General features: G+C 36.8%; 1 protein-coding gene across 1 annotated transcript in view; it reads right to left on the bottom strand.

Moving 5' to 3' along the window:
- The window catches only part of BLTP1 (bridge-like lipid transfer protein family member 1), a 194,936-nt gene that overhangs the window by 21,800 nt on the left and 157,171 nt on the right, over positions 1-15,965 (bottom strand). Inside the window, exons 65-74 of the mRNA XM_080929338.1 lie at positions 14,746-14,855; positions 13,874-13,964; positions 13,351-13,413; positions 10,109-10,362; positions 7,661-7,876; positions 5,097-5,277; positions 4,433-4,631; positions 2,717-2,878; positions 2,180-2,319; positions 828-1,029 (exon numbers count right to left, since the gene is read on the bottom strand). Of these exons, the coding sequence (XP_080785464.1) occupies positions 828-1,029; positions 2,180-2,319; positions 2,717-2,878; positions 4,433-4,631; positions 5,097-5,277; positions 7,661-7,876; positions 10,109-10,362; positions 13,351-13,413; positions 13,874-13,964; positions 14,746-14,855 (1,618 nt within the window). The remainder of the gene's footprint in view (positions 1-827; positions 1,030-2,179; positions 2,320-2,716; positions 2,879-4,432; positions 4,632-5,096; positions 5,278-7,660; positions 7,877-10,108; positions 10,363-13,350; positions 13,414-13,873; positions 13,965-14,745; positions 14,856-15,965) is intronic.

Genomic DNA, 15,965 nt, shown 5'->3' with positions numbered 1-15,965 from the left:
ACTCAAGTTTAGGATTTCATTCACATATTTTGCTTTAATGTGTTCCACTTGGCCATTCTAGCATTTTAGGTCAAACAATTCTTTCTAGAAAGAAGGGTCTTCAGATTGGTCGGATATCTGTACACTGTTCCTGCTTTTCCCACCAGCTTCCGGTGAAAGACTCTCAGCTGTGAAATTGCAGCACTGAAAGGCACCTGCTGCCTTTGGCTAAGAACTGCTGTTTTAATGACATTTCAAGTCTACTGCCAATTCCCACTCAAACTAGCCAGTACTACCCTCCCACTTACATTTGTATTTCTATATGATGTATATATAGCACACAGCTCTGAGTGAGGAAGGAGTGCTAGAAACGAAGAAACCCTCAACTGTACTTCACAAGCAAACCTTTCATGAAGCAAATGAAATAGACAGCAACATTGACCATTTAAAAATACAAGTGCTACTTGGTAAAATTTGATAAGGACAGATCTTCATAAAAGCTTCAAAAAATCTCTTATTTCCAGTTGCAAAACCCATTGTTCCTAAAATGACACAAACATTCAGAAGTATATGAATGCATGAACTGTTAGCATTCTTATTAACATGCTTGTAGCGGCATGCAAGCTGAAGCTATAATACTATCTGATTACTGTTGCAGTAAAATATAACTTAAAGAGGATCATAGTCTACTAACACATGAAATATACAGCTTTGGTCTACTATAGAGTTTTTTTTTCGTACAAATGTCACTGTCTAATATTCTGCCTTCCTAAATCTATTTAAAATATAGAAGAATAACTATTAAGAACAGTGTTTGGCTTTTAACAGATGACCTAACACTGCTATACCTGGCATTCCAGCTTTGCTAGCAGAGGTCTTTGCTCCACTCTGAGGAGCATTACTACCAGGGGATAAGGTCTCTGCAGGGTATGTAGTCCCCAAAGTTTCCAGTTCTCCTCGGTTGGAAGAAAATACCAAGTCCAGAGAAGGTAGCTTCAGCATGCATTCTACTCTTGATACTGGCAAACAGCTAAATTTGATCTGTGAAGGCTAAAGTGTAAAAACCAGAGGAAAAAAGATTTTTAAAAACTGTATAGTTAAAAGAAATATGTAATTTTCTTATTATCACACATAACTAAATATATTATGTTTAATCATCTGGTATTTAAAAGCAATTAAATTTAATGCTACAACTTAAAACAGAAGGATGACATGTGAACCAAAGTGTATTAACAGGATGGCACGATCTTTATGAAGCTAAATATTCCAGGTATGGAGCTCACCCTGCTTCCAGGGCTTCTAGGGGAGGAGGATTATTCCAAGTTCAAGGCCAACCTAGGGTAGATGCCAGCATGGGCTACGGAGTTGAGATATTGTCTATAACAAACTAAGTATTTGAAGATTCACTGACATTTGTATAATTCAGAACCTTAGACATATTTATGTCCAGACTGTTTTTGTGAATAATAAAATCTTTTAAAGGAAGGGAAACAATGTAAGTTGCTGGTGTGTTAGTAACGAAAGCTTTTATAAACATTTAAGTACTTAGATATTTCCATTAGACCTTTATCATAAGCTCTTACAAAACTTCAGAGCCTCAAACCAGTCATCTTTCAGGCAAATTGATGAAACAGATGACACCAGCACTTTTCTCATTCTTACAAATGGATTTTAAGATTTTCACTAACTGGTAATCTGAACTTAAAGTTTGGTAACAGGCATCTTTCTAATCCTCCTTAACAAATGGATTAAATCAAAGGATGATACATATTCCAAAAGGTGCATTGATAAGATTGACTTAAATGATAAAATATTTTAAAACTACATAACTTTTCCACAAACTCCTTAAAAGGTACTATTGTAACTTAATCATACGGTAAATTTGTCCAGAAAGTATAATGGTGAGAGGAAATGCTACAAAACTAATAAAGAGATAAAATGCTTTCAAAAAGTTTATTAAACTTACATTCTTTAATTTTGTTTCATAGAAGACTGGAAACCCAAAATGGAAAACTCCAAACTTATGAAACTGCTCAGAATAGTAAATGCATACAAATTTTTACATATACTTCTCAGGACTTAGCAAACTTCTAAGTCATTGTAGAGATAGCAAACATTCATGAGATTATGATTCAGAAAAATTTTGAATGTTGAAATTTCTAATAAAATATTTTCTTTATGAAGAAACAACGCATCTCACCTGAACTCGCACATAAACTACGACATCTACAGGGAAGGAAGAGTATGCAGACGTTGAAGACGACACTAGGGATGTTGTTGATTCCTCCATAGGATCTGGGATGTCAAAATGTCCCATATCTTCATCTTGTGAGCTGACTGCTGTTAAAATATTTGAAGTTTTGTATCATATCAAGGGCAAAAATTGGAAGATCTTATCTCCAACTAGTATTGATATAAGATGCATCAACACCAGAAAGTTGTTTTGAAGTCTGTCAGGCTACATATCCTCCCATTGCAGGACACACTATACACAGAAAACAGCACTTACACCACGCCTACAGTCATTAGCTTTGTCACTGTCTAAGCTGTGTCCTTGAAAACACAGACTAGCTTTACCAGAGCTGGAATTCGTTACTTGCAAACAAGAATGAAATGACCTCCCTGGCTCTTCCCCAGTTCTTTGTTTTATATAGGAATATGTAACAATGTATAATGGCACCAAGAAAGTCTAGGAAATAAGACCTAAAGTTAGAATGTATATGTGGAGAATACTTACTTGTATAATTCCTTTCTATTGGTGTAATTGGGATTGTTTCCAGAGCCTTTTCAAGAAAGTCCAATAGACAAGGACTAATAACCATTTCTTCTGGTAATGACTGCAGTGCTACCCAGGCATATAGCTTGGCTGTTTTTACTCCTCCACTTCCTTTCCCTTTAGCTAGAATATTAATAAATGTGATACATTGAATGGAATTCAATAAAATGTCCCAACAAAATATGGCAAGTTAATGAGAAATTAGAATTGTATGACAAATTAATTAAGTAAAGTTCTTTATTCTAGACTATAAGAGAAAAGAGTAAAACTGGCTGATAGAAATGATAGATAAATGTTAGATTAGTGCTTGGTTACACATTATATTCTAATTTTAAACTTTATACTTTTTAGGCTAGTACTAGTCCATTTGTTCACTTATAGACTTATGATTATTATGTACATACTGACAATACTTCTCTATATAGGAGACCATGACTCTTTTCATTCTTCCGAGTCAGTATTTCTGCTTCATAAAATGCATCAAAGTGTCAACAAAGTCATAGCTAACTTTGTTTTTTATCTCCAATTTGAAAATTAGTTGTATAAATATAGGAAAACACCCTAAATTTATACACCCTAACTTTCTCCATTTATAAAATGGAATAGTAGTATGTGCCTCATTCTTAATGAATCTAGCTATACTTTGTCAATTGAAAAGTGGAAAGCATTAGCTAGGAATTACCATCATAATTCTTTACTGACTACTTTAAAGGGCTTACATAGCAAGTGAAATTTCTAAATATAACTTCTTCAATAATTCTTGCCTCTTTCTTACAGTCCCTATGTTGAATATTCTATTGTGTGTGCATGCGTGTGTGCATGTGTGTGTGCGTGTGTGTGTGTGTGTGTGTGTGTGTGTGTGTGTGTGTGTGTAAAGTGTCATGGATGTGCTATGATATCCATTACCAGATGCTTTCCAAGAATCCTTGCTGGCTTTCCAGCTCTAGTTCCTGTCCTCAATGGCCTGCATAATCAATAAGAAGCTGTAAATGTAATACTCTGTGATATTTAAAGCTAAGATATCAAACTTTGCAGGTTCAGTCAGCTTTTCTTTGATCATTATATCCAAGGGATGTTAATTATAATGTCATAAAAATATTCCCAACCCAGTGATGATGTCCATATGAGGTGGAATTGGGGCACTAGTAAGTCAGTCACGTGACTAGAACATGATGGAAGACTTCTCTAGTAGAGTCAACTAATCAAGTGACTCAATAGCCAGCATCTTGACTTCAATCTAACAAACGACTGTGAGTTGAAAAACTCCTCTTGGTGGTTTTTTTTTTTTTTTTTTTTTTTTGTGTGTTTTTCAATACGCAATATGATTATGCTGTATGTTTTGAGTAATAGGCTAGGCCACAACAGATAATTAATAATTGCAGATAATACCAGTGTGCTCAAATATGTGTAAATTTGCTGATCATAGCTCCCAAACTTAAATCATATGAACTATCCTTTGGTGAATATACATTGCTCTAAAAATGTGTTTTATTTATTAAGAATATTCTAACATAATAAAAACTGTAAGAAAGTAGCTATAGTCATGGATGTTATAGTCATTCCTGACAAGTCTATGGCCTTTCTTAAACAGAGGAATTAAAGAATCTTAACAGAGCAAGCAAAATAACTAAAAACTAAGAAAACATGACAAAAATGCAGTATAGCCTCCTTAAATACCTGAGGGCATAGGTGGGGGCTGGGGAGGAAGTAAGGTGTTAGTCTTGCTCTGGACAGTGCAAGGTAAAGGAGGAGAAGGAGATGCTGCATTATCTTTCATACCATACAGCTTGGACTCTTTGGAGAGAGTTCTAGGCAAGGAAGATCCTCTGGATGCGTTAGGTGATTCAGTCTTTAGTGTCTTAGAATTGTAATGCAACTGTATTAAAAAAAAGTCAAAGTAAAAATTTTGCAGATGAGGAAATACCATGAAACGTAGAAGATGTAGTGGGGAGGAATATACTGATTCAGAAGCCTGAAGATTTAGCTTCTGCTTATAAGTCAGCTATAAGGTTCTGGAAACTACTTGACTTTTTCATTTTTAAAATTAAAAGAGCTCAATCCAAATTGTCTTTAAGGTTCTTTCAATCTTAATAGTCTAAAACTCAACAATTTTAGAAATTAAAAAAAAATTATTGCTTACTGAAATTATAGAAGGCAAGGTTTAGCAAGCCTACTATGAATAAATAGTAAGTCACAACTTAGATACTCTCATATTCACACTACAGCTACATCAGATAAGTCAGAAAGCTTCATTTTTAATAAAATAAGCAAACAAAAATATCTAGTAGAAAATAAACTTATTAATATTCAAGTCTCTTATTCTAAACAATTCGGTTTTTACCTTTACATCAACTCCAGGAATGTAAAATACTGTTGTTTCTAAGTCACTGGGCTTTGTCTGTAGGGAGGATGGCACTTTCTTGCCAGTCATTAAATGGGTAGTAGAAGCATAATTCGTTTGAAATTTCTTCTTTTTTGAAGGAGAATCTTGATCTAAACTCCTAGAACTTCTATCATAACTCCTACAGGGGAAGAAAAAGGGGGGTTAAAAAATCAAAATCAAAATATTTGAAAAAGAAAACACTTTTGTTTAAAGTAAACTTTGATTTAGACAGTAAATGGAAAGTAGTAATTTAATAAGCTGGAAAAGAAAAGAACAGAACTTCTAGTTAGACTGGTCAATGTCTTAGGGGAATGATAATAATGTTCCATGTTTTAAAACTAGCTATCTCTATTTATGTGAGTATTCTGTCTGTCTGTGACAAGAGTCATGGTAAGAAGACCAGGCATTTTCCTCCCCCCACATTCCAAATACTGGAATTACACGTGTGCCATGCACAGTTGCCTTATTTATAAGTTCTTATATATAAGTTCATGCCTGTTTCACTTAAACATATTAGTATGAACCAAATGCAGCCGCCCACACACAGCCGTCCTCCTGGTTCACTAAAGCGGCCCACCAGCTGTTCATTCAGCACCACTATTGCTCTTGTAAGATGCTAGAGTTGTCTAAAGTGTTCTTATGCTCTCATTTTATAAATATTTTCATTTGGTTGATCATTAAAATATTTTAGACATATGAAAATAAAGAGAATGGGTTGGGAATCTTCATTATCTGTTTCACCAGCTGCTACCATTCGGCCATTCTTATCCCATTTCTATCCTTTCACTCACTAGTAACTGTCATCTTACTTTCACAACTAAGTTTTTTAACCAGGAAAGAAGGAAAAGAGGAGAAGAGATATTCAAAGAAGGAGCTGAGGAAATGGCCCAGGCAGGACAATGTTTCCAACAGTAGTCATGAGGACCTGAGTTTAAGACACACAGCCCAGGAAAATAAATCATGGTGACACACACTAGTAATCTAGTACTGGGTAGGTACAAACAGGAATATACTTCAGGCTCTTCGGTCACACAGCTCAACCTACCTATGTGGTCACCTCTAAGCTGGTAAAAGACCCAGTCTCAGAAAACAAAGTGTACATCATCTGAGAATCGATACCCAGGTTGATTCTGATCTCCACACACAAAAGCACACACATATATTTACACTAGAACATACACATGAACACACACACATACCCCAAAATCTATAACCAAAGTCTAATATTAAATCTGTTCATGGCATCATTTAATGACACAAACAAATGGTAACCCTGAAGTTATATCTTGAATATTTCCATTTACCTTGGCCCTATCTGTGTTTAATTAGGTAGGTCTTATTTATGTTCAATTAGGTAGGTCTTATTTGCATAACTGCTCCCAGTCTTTCTTTGTAAACATATCAGAATCCTTAATCAAGAGTCCTACATTATTCTTCAAACAAAAATCTATTCAATCAGTACAATCATAAGTTTATCTTGTGAGCTAAAAAAAAAAAACCCTAGGTTAAGCAAAGCATACTATTTAAATTTTTTCAATATTTTTATTAGTAGTATATGCAATTCACAAATAATTTTAATTATGACATTTGTATGCATATATATTTATTCCCCATTACCCACAATATTATTTATCTTCCTCCTTCTGATAATATCCTTTTGCCTTCCAATAGCCATCTTTTTATTTTTATGTTGTGTTCTTAAATCTAGATTTCGCATGTGAGACAATATGTAATATTTGTATTTTTGAGTATGATCTAGTTTGCTTGACATGACGATCTCTGTTTCTACCCATTTTCCAGAAATCACATGTATTTATTATTTTTTACAGTAGAATAATACTCCATTGTACATATGGATATTTCCATCTGTTTCATTAAGCAAAAGGAAGACATACAGTAGATGAGCCTGAAGTAGCATGCAGCCACAGACCTGAGTCAACTGTCCCCTTACTCCTAGTGATATCTTATTGTGATCCAAAAGTCATGGTGAATAAACAGTTCTGTAAGTATATTACAGTTCATTAGCTAGTACATAAAAATGGATAAATTTTACAAAGGGAAAAAGCATGCTTTTCTTTGTAAATTACTTTAAAGTCATGTATGAGACTAGAAACAATTCAGTGTTGTGAAAATTCTATATGAGACAAATGTATTAACTAAACCAACTGAATGAAACAATAAAAGGATGCAAACAATAAAAAAATACAAAGAAAGGCAACACAGAAATTCAGGCTTGTTGAAAGAATTCCAAAGAATTTTTTAAACCCCTCCCAACTGTGTGTGTGTGTGTGTGTGTGTGTGTGTTTACCAGATTCTAAATCAGACACAGATGCCTGCTACTAGATTGCCAGAAAAGATGTTGTTTGTTTTAAAGAACTATGTTATATAAATGAATAGTGTAACTTCAGTCAGTTACTTTTAAATTTTGTAGTGTTGGATACGGAAAGTTTGTGATGGTTCATGATATATGGACAGTGTTCTAACTAATGAATTCCATATAAGTTTTCTAGCCAGTCGCTTACCTTCTTAAACTTATATCATCATGCTCCTGCAGGAGGGTGGTTGGGTGAAGGACACATTTCCCACTGTCAATTTCAACTCGTATATCAAGCTCAAAGTCAATGTTTCTCTCGGTAGCTGTGCCACTAAGACTCCGGTTGACTGGCGTTGTAGGCCAGCGCTCAGTGAGCAGCTGGTGAACAGCAGCAAAGCCTGTTGCTTTCTTCCGAGAGGTATGTCTGCAGAACACAAGGAATTACTCATCCTCACTACAGTAAACTGAAGACTATTTAGTGAACTATTTCCCAATGTTATATGAGTAAGTCTTTAAAGAAATTTTATTAATTTATAAGCTCATAGAAAGTATTCAACTAGCTAATACTATCTGAGGTCAAAGAAGAACAGATATCACATGATTCCTCTTTGAAAGTCAAAAATCACAGAAGCAAGAAAAGGAATGATGGGTACCGAAAGAACTGCCAACAAACAGCAGCAAGTCTCATTTCCTCAGGACAGGCTCGAGAAAACCTGCTCTGCCACACTGGCCACAGAGGACGCTGCTGCACTACCTGTTCAGATTCTAGATGAAGGGTACATCTCATGCTGAATGCTCTTCCCAAAGAAAACAAAAATGATCAAGCTGAACAATGGGAAAAGATTATAAAGTCAGCAAAAATCATTTTTTTAAAAAATGGAAAGTGTAAAAACAAAAGAAATACACATTCTGTCCAGGGGAAGCAATAGTTTGACTCAGAGAGCTACTGTTAAAAAAGAATATACATGCTGGAGAGATGGCTCAGCAGTTAAAAGCACTGATTGTTCTTCCAGAGGACCTAGATTCAATTCCCAGCACCTACATGGCAGCTCAGAACCATGAGAAACTCTAGTTCCGGAATCTGACAGCCATCTTTTGTGTCTGCAGAAGCGTGCACAGAGACCCAGAAAATGAAGGACAATGTACACTGACGGCACTGAGAAGATCACAGACAGCAAATGCAAACACAGATGCTGGAAGAAAAAGAAAATTTCTTAAAAGAAACATTAACTCTTGGAAAAGAATTCTACCTTCAATAATCAAATGAACACATAAAACATGAAACAAAAGTTACTTCATATTTTTAAACCTTTAAGAAAGCAGATTTGAATTATAAATCTCCTTTGAAGGTTATTTGAAGTTATATTGTAGTAAGTGGAAGCAAAATATGCTAGTATGAAAGGTACGGAAACAAGCAGTCTCACTCTGGAGAAAGAGTGCAGGAACCCTCTGAGCTCAGTAGCAAGGCTGAAGACGGCAACAGTGGAAACTTAATCTTATTGCCATGGTTGCACTGGATCAGGCTTTAGAAGCAGGTAAATTTGAAAGGTCCTTCTAGCTCCTCACAAGGGCTTATTTCTCAGTAAGACTTTATATCCATCCATCCATCCATCCATCCATCCATCCATCCATCCATCCATCCATCCACCCACCCACCCATCCATCCACCCACCCACCCACCCACCCATCCATCCACCCATCCATCCATCCATCCATCCATCCATCCATGAATCAACCCACCCACCCATCCATCCATCCACCCATCCATCCATCCATCCATCCATCCATGAATCCACCCACCCACCCATCCATCCATCCACCCATCAATCCATCCACCCACCCACCCACCCACCCACCCATCCACCCACCCATCCATCCATCCATCCATCCATCCATCCATCCATCCATCCATCCACCCACCCACCCATCCATCCACCCATCCATCCATCCATCCATCCATGAATCCATCCATCCACCCACCCATCCACCCACCCATCCATCCATCCATCCATCCATCCACCCATCCATCCACCCATCCATCCATCCATCCATCCACCCATCCAGTCTGCCTTTTATTTCATCAGCACTCTATTCTCATTTCTTCTAAGAATGGGTTAGAATCCCCATCCATTGAGACACACTTCCCTTTACTATTCCTATTTTCTCAGCTACCTGATACCTTTCAGTGTCTCCTTTTATTTTTATTAAACCCAGGAGGAATATTACTCTCTCCTATATTATAGCTTATAACCATATCTCTATTTCTGTTTTACTGATAAATATTATCATGGAGAACTAACTAGAGCAATATAAATAAACCCATTTGTATTTAAAAGAAAACACATATAAAGTTAAATTACATTAGATATTATGGTTAGGCAGTATAGTATTACTTAAAAATTAACATTTTTGCTAATTTATTATTGTTGTTATTATGATTTTATATTTAAGACAGAGCCACATGTACCCCAGGCTGGAGTAGAGCCTGCCATGTAGTCCAGGAGGACCTTAAACTCCTGATACCTCTGAATTGCTGGAATTATAGGAATGTGACATCATGCTTGGCGTGTTAAATCTGAGGCTCGGTAAAAAACCTTAGGCTCACTTCTAGATTCTGACTTACCACCTAAAGATCTTACAGTAAACGACTACTCACGAGGTTTTCCTGTAAATATAAAATCTTTCCCTCTCACGGTCTTCATCCTTTTCATCCTTCTCAGAGTCTTCACTAGTAGAAGACAGACTGTCATCCCTTCGACCCTCTTCTGATTGGAAAGGAACACTTGGTGAAAAGCCGCCTGTGGTTTTGGGAGAGCTGAACACTGAACACGATCCTTCACTATTTGATGAATAATGTGATGGACCTTCAATTGTTACTGACAAAAGATCCAGTTCTGTCTCCTCTGGAAACTGATAACAAAAAAAGAAAATGTAAATCAGGCTGTTTTTCAAGTTCTCTCTCAATTAAAAACAGAAAAACTAAAAATATGAAAGATATAAGTCTAAACATTTTAGAATCTCTGAGTTGAATTTCCTAACTACGAACTGAAAGGAAGGTCAGACTCGTGAGCATATCCAATGGCATACCAAGGAAGGAAACAGGTCAAACCACAGTGAAATTTTTCTTTATAGGAACATGAGGCATCATATTTAATTACTACACACAAAGCAGAAGCAAATTAAGAGTAAAGAATTAATCAAATATAAATCAGAATGAAAGAACAAGTCATGATGAGAACAGTGAATATTAGTAACAATATTTTTTAGAGAAACTTTTGTGGACAAATCTTTGAAACTGAACTTTTATGGGTTGACAAAAGATGTGTAAACAGCTGAATAATAAAACATGTATCAATTATTCAAGTGTAACCATGCTTTGTTTTAAGTAAATAGCTAGTTTCTTTTCCTTCCTTCCTTCCTTCCTTCCTTCCTTCCTTCCTTCCTTCTTCTCTCCCTCCTTCCCTTTCTCCTTCCTTCCTTTCTTCCTGCTTATCAAGACAGGGTTCCTCCATGTAGCCCTGGCTGTCCAGGAACTCACTCTGTAGACCCTACTGGCCTGAAACTCAAGAGAAATTGGCCTGCCTCTGCCTCCCGAGTGTTGGGATTAAGGGTGTATACCACCATTATTAAGCAAGCCAGCTCTGAAGTGTACAAAATTTGCTATGAACTGATCTCATTTCCCAGCTAAACAGTGCTGCTTCAGTGTCATCTGAAAATGAGTAGCCCTGATAATGTGCAATTGGCAAAATAATGTAATTTATTATTACTATTACAAAGTAGTAAATGCTACTGTAAAATTCATGGTAAAATCAAACATCAAAACATCAAACATTGGTAGAAATCAGGTATTTTTCCTTTAAAAAGATAAATGAGTAAATGAAAAGATTTTTCAGAACATCTTTTAGTTTTTGAAGTTGATAAATTTTTGTAAAAGATAATCTATATGAAAGCATACATTCATAATCTATTTTCCAATTTATAACTGCCAAGTCTAACATCTAATCTCATGTTATCTAAGTTTTTTATATAAATAAGAATATACTATTTAAAAATAGAACTTGAATTATCTTCAAATGTTTTTACACTTAATTGTGTGTGTATGTATGGAAGGGAAGAGTGTATACATGTACCAAAATGTACTTGTAGAAGTCAGAAAACAATTTAAGCTAGCTGGTTTTCTACTATGTGGATCCTAGGGATTAAACTAAGTTGACAAGTTTGGTGGCAGTACCCTTACCGAAACATCTCTCTGGCTCATCAAAAATTAGTACCAGTTAGAATGGTCTGATTACAATGGCGGATGTAAAGTACCGATAGAACTTGTTTGGTATATGTGAGGCCTTGGATTCAATCTCAGTATCACAAAAGAAGCCCCCAAAACCAAAAAGTCATTTAACTAGAAAATCCATTTAAATCCATGTACATGCTTTATTTTCAAGATTTTTTTGAAAAATGGTAAAATCTTTGTCAAACGTAGTGTATCATTCATATTTGAAAGTATGTGTCCAAGCATATTATATGTACCACATATGTGCAGGAGCCTACAGAGGTCAGAAGAAGATATCATTCTCTGGAGTTATATATGGCAATGAGGCACCATGTAGGTGCTGGGAAGACTTAGGCTTTCCCCAAGAATAGCAAGTACTCTTAACTGCTGAGACATGTCCCCAGGCCCTGTATTACATTCTAATTGCTTTGAGATCAAATACAGTTTGACTAAACACAGTATAACCATGGGATGTACACTGAGACTTAAGTCTGAAAGAATAGACAAAGAAACATATTTGGAGTGATGATAACTTCCTTTTTCTTTTCCTTTTTTTTTTAAAACTATAAAAGAAAATTCTAGGCAAGATTAGATGTCTGCAGGTATGTGTAGAATATACATGTAGAAATACATACTCACATATATGAATAGTTTATATATATGCTTAGTTTAAGGATACATTTAGGGTAGACTCTAGCTTAAAATCTTAATTATATTAGTAAGTATTATGTAGCACATTTTCACACTGTTCAGAACAAAACAATATTTTAAATGGATCTTTTTAGGTTTTATTTGGTGCTGGAGATCAAAATCAGGGTTTTATGCATGATAACAATTGGTTTAATGGTGACCAATATCCTTAACCCTGCTTTTATTTAGAGATAAGGTCTCACTAAGTTTCTCAGGTTGAGAACAAGCTTAGCTGCACATGACTAGAATCTCAGCATCTAGAGGCAGAGGCAGGAGGATGAGGAATTCAATGCAGTCTTCAGTGACACAGTGAGTTTAAAGCCAGCCCAGGCTACATGAAATCATGCCTCAAAAAACCTGAAAACAAGTCAGTTACTCAGGTTGGTTTGTACTTCCTTTTACCTCAGGCTGTCAGGCAGCAGACTCAGTTCTGAGTACAGCATTTAACAAACACTAGTGTACTACAGTGACTTACAAGAACTAGTAGCCGATGACCAACCAGTTTTTGTTCGAAGTTAGATGTGACTTATATTTGAAGCACCTAACAAAGATTGTTAATTTTAAAATGGTTCACTTCATAGTTAAATGTAACGAAAAGAAATTGATTTCAGAATCAAAAAGAGATTGAATTCAGGATCAACAAATTAATAGTAACTGATTTAGTAAACTGCAGTTTCAGAGTTTAAAATTTGGCTTAGTTGATTTGATAAGCTAATTAAAATTCCTCACCTTTGAAGGTCAAAGTAAAATTAAGCTACATGTAATGATAAAACCCAAATGGGATATTATAAAATATACATTAAAACAGAATTACAAGCTTAAATCTTTATATAAAGTATTTCTGAGGTCTCAGTTTAGCTTGAAAAAAAGACATTTTGAAAGCAAAATTTCAGGGCAGTTTATTAGTTTTAAAGAAAAATTTTGTGTGTTTTCATAAGTACCTGAAAATACCCTTCCCCTGGAGAGCTGGACTGTGGTGAACTTCCCCACACTGCATTTTTCAACTTAATTAAAACAATAAGAAAAGAAAACATGAAAAATAAAGACAATGTGAACAAATCCACAAATAAACATTTAAACATAAATTTTAACATGTAGTGTGCAGCTCTGAAGCTGACCTTCCTTATGCCTCCTAGTATCTTTAGCCCGTGAACTACTAACACATAGACAAATATTTATTTCACATTAACAACCACATATGAGACAGTTTAACATGGGTCCTTACTTACCAACAAGAACTGCATAACAGAAAACCATAAACAATCTAAGCGCATGCAGCTCATGGGTTTTTACTGTACAAACACCTGGCCATGTGCATGCAGTGCAGCTCTTATCCGCACTACTCACTTGTTATAACCTGTCACTGTAGGTGACAATTTCTACTTTTAAAATGTATATTGAAAGCCTGCAATTAAAAATAAAAACTACTTAACACAAATTTCTAACAAGTACTGTCTTTCTTACTGTATCCTGGATGTTAAAAGTTACTCTGGGTCCAGGAGATGCTGCATCCACACGGATTTCCGGGAGCTCATCAGTTTCTCCTATGCGGGAACTGTAAGTAAGATAAAGTAGTTATGCTATAAGCTTAAATTTGCAACACAAATATAAAATACAAAACTTCAACATGGCCACTTAAAAAATATTGACTTTATATAAGTCTTGTTAATGACTTTAATATTCTATTACCCTTATCAGACATTTTGGCATTCCATGTATTAACCTTTAACATCTGTGAAAAAGCCTTGTTTCAATAAACTTCAATTTTTCTAAAATTAAACCTATGAAAAGAATTTATGCTTCTTTATTTTTTGGGAGATAGGGTTCTCCAGGCCAGCCCTGAATCCACTATGCAGCTGAGACAGAGAATGCTCTTGACTTCTGGTCCCCTTATCTATCTTAAGAGTTATCATTAAAGGTATGCGCCACCCAGTTTGTATGGTACTAGGAATTAAACCATGGCTTCCTATATGCCAGGCAAACACTCTACAACCCGCCTCAGTATTTATTCTTATTTTTATAGTGCTGACTTAATATTAAAACAAGCTTTTAATGTATACCATCATCTTTCCTAAATTGACTATTTAGAAAGCAACCACCTATAGTATACAAGTTTTCATTTCTTCATGTAAGTCTGTAAGCTTATACACAAACCATATATAAATAAAATTGCCTTACTAATGTTCTTAGTATGTTGAGGAATAAAGATTTGAGCTTTCCTTAAGCCAATGATGTTTGGCAATAAGTAACTAGTGATTTCTATTTAATAATAAGGTTGATTTATTTATTACCAAAAACAGTACCGATCTTGGTCGATTGGTTAAAATATGTATTACCTTGCTCTTTCCATTCTCTTAAGAGGTGGTCTTCCAGAAGCTGAAATGCTCTTTGATCGGCTGTAACTTGGTTTGTAACCTAAACCCCACTTATCCTTGAGAGAAGCAGCCTAATAAAAAGGTAGAGGAAAAAAATGACTCAAGGCAACGGAATACTGATATGGTGGGGTACCCGCCTCAGTGTCATAACACCCGAGGGACACAGTGCTCCCAAGACTACTGAAATAGCTCCAGACACTCAGAGACCACAGACACCACTGAGGAACCAGTATGTGGTTCAGAAAAGGAAGAGAAAGAAACAGAAGGATGTGGGCACATGAAGAGAGGCAGAACTGGAGACTCAGGATTGTGAGGAACAGCCTGATGTGAGTAGCCAGTGATGCCACCTGGGGCCATGGTGGGGTCCTGGCCTGTGCTGCCACTGAGGGTCTGTGGCACTGTAATAGCAGGGGTCTGTTATTACCGAAGGCCAGATGGAAGTCCTTGGTCTAGGCTGTAGCCTGAGCCTGGGGACATGTTAATGTTTGAGTGCTGTGCAGAACTTGTCCCACCCCCCACTTAGGCACCATGGGAGAGCTGGCCCTGGGGGCTTGAGAGTAGGAGAGCTGAACCTGCCCCTAAACCAGCTGCAATACTTGGGAGAACAGGCTCTGCCCATTGTGGGAGTTGCTGGTGAGCCAGCCCTGAAGATATGAGCATGGCAGAGCTGCTCCTACCACTTGACTCTTGAACAGTGGTGTGGACAAGGAAGGATGTTTTCCTCCCTACTTGCTCCTCCTCACCACCTGCAGCAGGCAGGAGACCTAGCCCTTAGGTCACAAGAGCAGGAGAGGTGTCCCTGCCCCTCACTAGGTGCAGTACTTGGGAGAGGGTCCTACACCTTACCTGGGCAGCACAATAGAGCTGACACTGACGGCAGGCATGCAGCAGGCAAGCCAGCCCTAAGGGTGTGAGCATGGGAGTGAGAGAGCTGGACCGGCAACTTGTCTGCCATGAAAGAGCATGGGTGAGGGAGATACTACGCTCTGCCCTCACCACTTGTCACCTATGGCAGGCAGGACAATTGGTCTTGGGCTCACGAAAGTGGGAAAACAGACCATGTCCCTCACCAACTGCAACACTCTGGAGAGCAGGCCCTATACCCTGGGTAAGGTAGAGCTGGCCCTGGTTGCTGGTGAGCTGGCCCCAGGGGCATGAGATCAGGACAGGGGTCCGCTGAG

This window comes from Micromys minutus, assembly GCF_963924665.1.
Source record: "Micromys minutus genome assembly, chromosome: 15".
Lineage (NCBI taxonomy): Eukaryota > Metazoa > Chordata > Mammalia > Rodentia > Muridae > Micromys > Micromys minutus.
This window is presented reverse-complemented; position numbering and strand designations above follow the sequence as displayed.